This window comes from Symsagittifera roscoffensis, chromosome 2 (genome assembly GCF_963678635.1).
Source record: "Symsagittifera roscoffensis chromosome 2, txSymRosc1.1, whole genome shotgun sequence".
In the NCBI taxonomy this organism is placed as follows: Eukaryota; Metazoa; Xenacoelomorpha; order Acoela; family Convolutidae; genus Symsagittifera; species Symsagittifera roscoffensis.
The window spans coordinates 81360281-81362923 of record NC_087063.1 but is presented as its reverse complement, the minus strand read 5'-3'; the positions used below and the strand labels follow the sequence as shown (position 1 = coordinate 81362923).

Sequence of the window (2643 nt, the reverse complement as noted above, 5' to 3'; positions counted from 1 at the left end):
CTTCTGAGTAAAAATGTTAGCTTTTTTGAGCTTTTAAACGTTTTTTAAGAAGTAAAGGCCTGCTTTCAGTCGTAAAATTTTTGTATTGGTGCCAGGGGTAAAAGCGCTTTTAGAAAATTTTAAGGTCAGCCTGTTGCTCATTTATAAACTTGAAGTGGGGTTGGTTCCAACTTTGGTTGAATGATCACGTGCTACTCGAGCAGCATCCGGTTCTCTTTTTACACTGTTTCAGTAAATTAAAATTGTGTTCTCATGTTCTTTCTCTGCAGTTGTGATCACTTAAATCCAATCTGCAATTGTTCGTTTTATCGTTACAAAATTTTTGATCTGCGTGTTATTTGATTCAAACACTATAACCGCAACAATCTTTCTATTCAAGTTTTTTTTGTCATTTTTCAAAACAACTTCTGTTACAACACAAGGGAAGAAATTGATTCTGAGGGGCCATTTTGATTTATTTTTCATTTTCATTCAGTTGAAGTTTGATAGTGATCTTGAAAAATTTGACAATTTCTTCTCAAATTTACAAAAGTAAGTTTAAAGTCTGATCTATTATAGCTGATAGTGGAAAAAAATTGCTAACAGTAAAACTCCCCCATTAAAGTTCCATAGATGAGAATCGATTATAAATTTAAAAAAATCAAACAAATAGAAATCAAATTATTCCATTGCAATCGATAATAATAGTTTATAATGGAATAAAAAGGTTTATGATGGTTTATAATGAATTATAATATAAAAATGAGCCTGGTTTTTTCAAAATGATTTCGCATTTGGTCGACACTATAAGACTTACTTTTGGTTGCATCAAAAAATGTTGCAGTGTTTTCTACCGTAATTTTTACTTTTTGTCCGGTTTAAAACTATCCTCAATTTAAAATTGATCAAAACAGGGCTTCATCGTTTATACTTTGGACGAAATAAAAAAATAAAAAGTGGACACAAACTTGCAAAATCTGCCCCCGTCGAGAAACCTCTAATTATGCCCCTGCCTTCTTTTACTTGTTTCACTTATCAACAACCCCCAACACTTTTATCATCTTAAACGTATTTGCTCTCCCCCCACACACTATACAAATTTCATATCCCCCACACATTTAAACCGTTAGGTAAACGTGTGCAGTTTTGGTGTTGAAAACGAGAAATGGTGTATTAAGAGTGTGAGGGATAGCGTTGTGAAATATTCGATCATACGGGAATAGGTTTTAAAAATTGAAAACGCTGTGAGTATACTGCAAAAAAGCCGCAAACTTTAGAAAAAAATTCAGAAAAAAATTATACAGATTATAGTCGATTTTAATGGATTTTTAACGAATTGTGATCGATTTCAATTGTTTAAAAATAACGTTTTAAAGTCAATTGCGTGGTCTCAAAACGAATTGATATTCGATTATAATGGCAGCACAAAAATTGATTAAAATCGATCATTATCCATGGAAACTCAGAAGTGGAAATCAAAACAATTCTTAATCAATTTTTCAGTTCAAAACTTTGTATTTGTGTTCTCAATTTTTGTCAGTATCCAGCAGTTGATCAATTGTTTGCACTAAACTAAACTTTTGGAACTTTTAGTTTTAGTTAAATCCACAACAAAAAAGACTAATAGATAATGTTTTTGTTTTGTGACACTAAAGATTTTGATTTTCAGGCCCATCGTCTTAAAACTGATAAAGAAGACCTTATTTTTTGCGTATGATCTTTGGGATCTCTGTCATTGTTAAAGATAGTTAGCAATTGACTTGCAAATTAATTGGAACATCTAAAAAATAAGCTTTATTGGTCAACTCAACATGTGAAGTTTTGATAATTATCTGTTTCATATTCACAAAGTTGTGATATTATTTCTGGGAAAAGGTTTTTGAAAAGTGAAAATGCTGTGAGTACTGCAGAAAATAATTACAAAATAGATATTTTGTAAACGCGTATTGAAAAGTGGAATCTTGTTACCTAGTTTTTTAAAATGTTATCTAGTAAAAAATTGCATACCGCCCAAAAATAAAACAGAAAAAACCGAAAAATACTTTTTTGATTTGCTCTCAATTCTTTTGAGAAAAAAAGTAACAATCGTCCCAGGTTATTTTGCAATTAACTGGTCTTTTAAACACAATTTTACAGAGTAGTAGCTTAAATCTGGTTCAGCATTTGTTTTCTTAGAAAATCAATTTGAGAAATTGAATCCAATAAACTTTTGGCGTTCTAAGCTGCAATAAAACGTGTAAGCGTGAACAAGTGATCAGTTTTTTTGTGCATCATTTTAATATTCTTAACCAATTTTATATCATTGTGGTTTTTACCAGCCGAGTTTTCTTTTTTGGTTCGGAAATTTACGCTTGATAAAGTTTTGTAGAAAAAGTAAGCTCAGTTTGGTCCAACTTTGAGTGTTTAGAATTCAATACTGATGAAGAATTTCGGTCCAATGAAGGTTTTATTGGCTGTCCTTGTCGTGACATTTTGCGTCCAGGAAGTCATCATGTGAGTTTATCGATTAAATTGGGGGTCTTGTTTGGCATAGACTTTGTAAAAGTTTTTAATGATCAGAAATGAAACAAAGGCGCAAGGGAGCAACTTTTTCGTAAAAATGCGAATAGTTGTTGGACTCTTCATCAGTGGTTGCTTTGAAATTCAAATTGTTTTTTGTTTCAG

General features: G+C 31.4%; 1 protein-coding gene across 1 annotated transcript in view; it reads left to right on the top strand.

The window, feature by feature from the left end:
- Positions 1–276: 276 nt before the first annotated feature.
- The window catches only part of LOC134839408 (uncharacterized), a gene marked incomplete in the record, with an annotated part of 10518 nt that continues 8151 nt past the window's right edge, over positions 277–2643 (top strand). The window contains 2 exon segments of the mRNA XM_063854946.1: positions 277–531; positions 2387–2472. Coding sequence (XP_063711016.1) covers positions 2399–2472 — 74 coding nt within the window.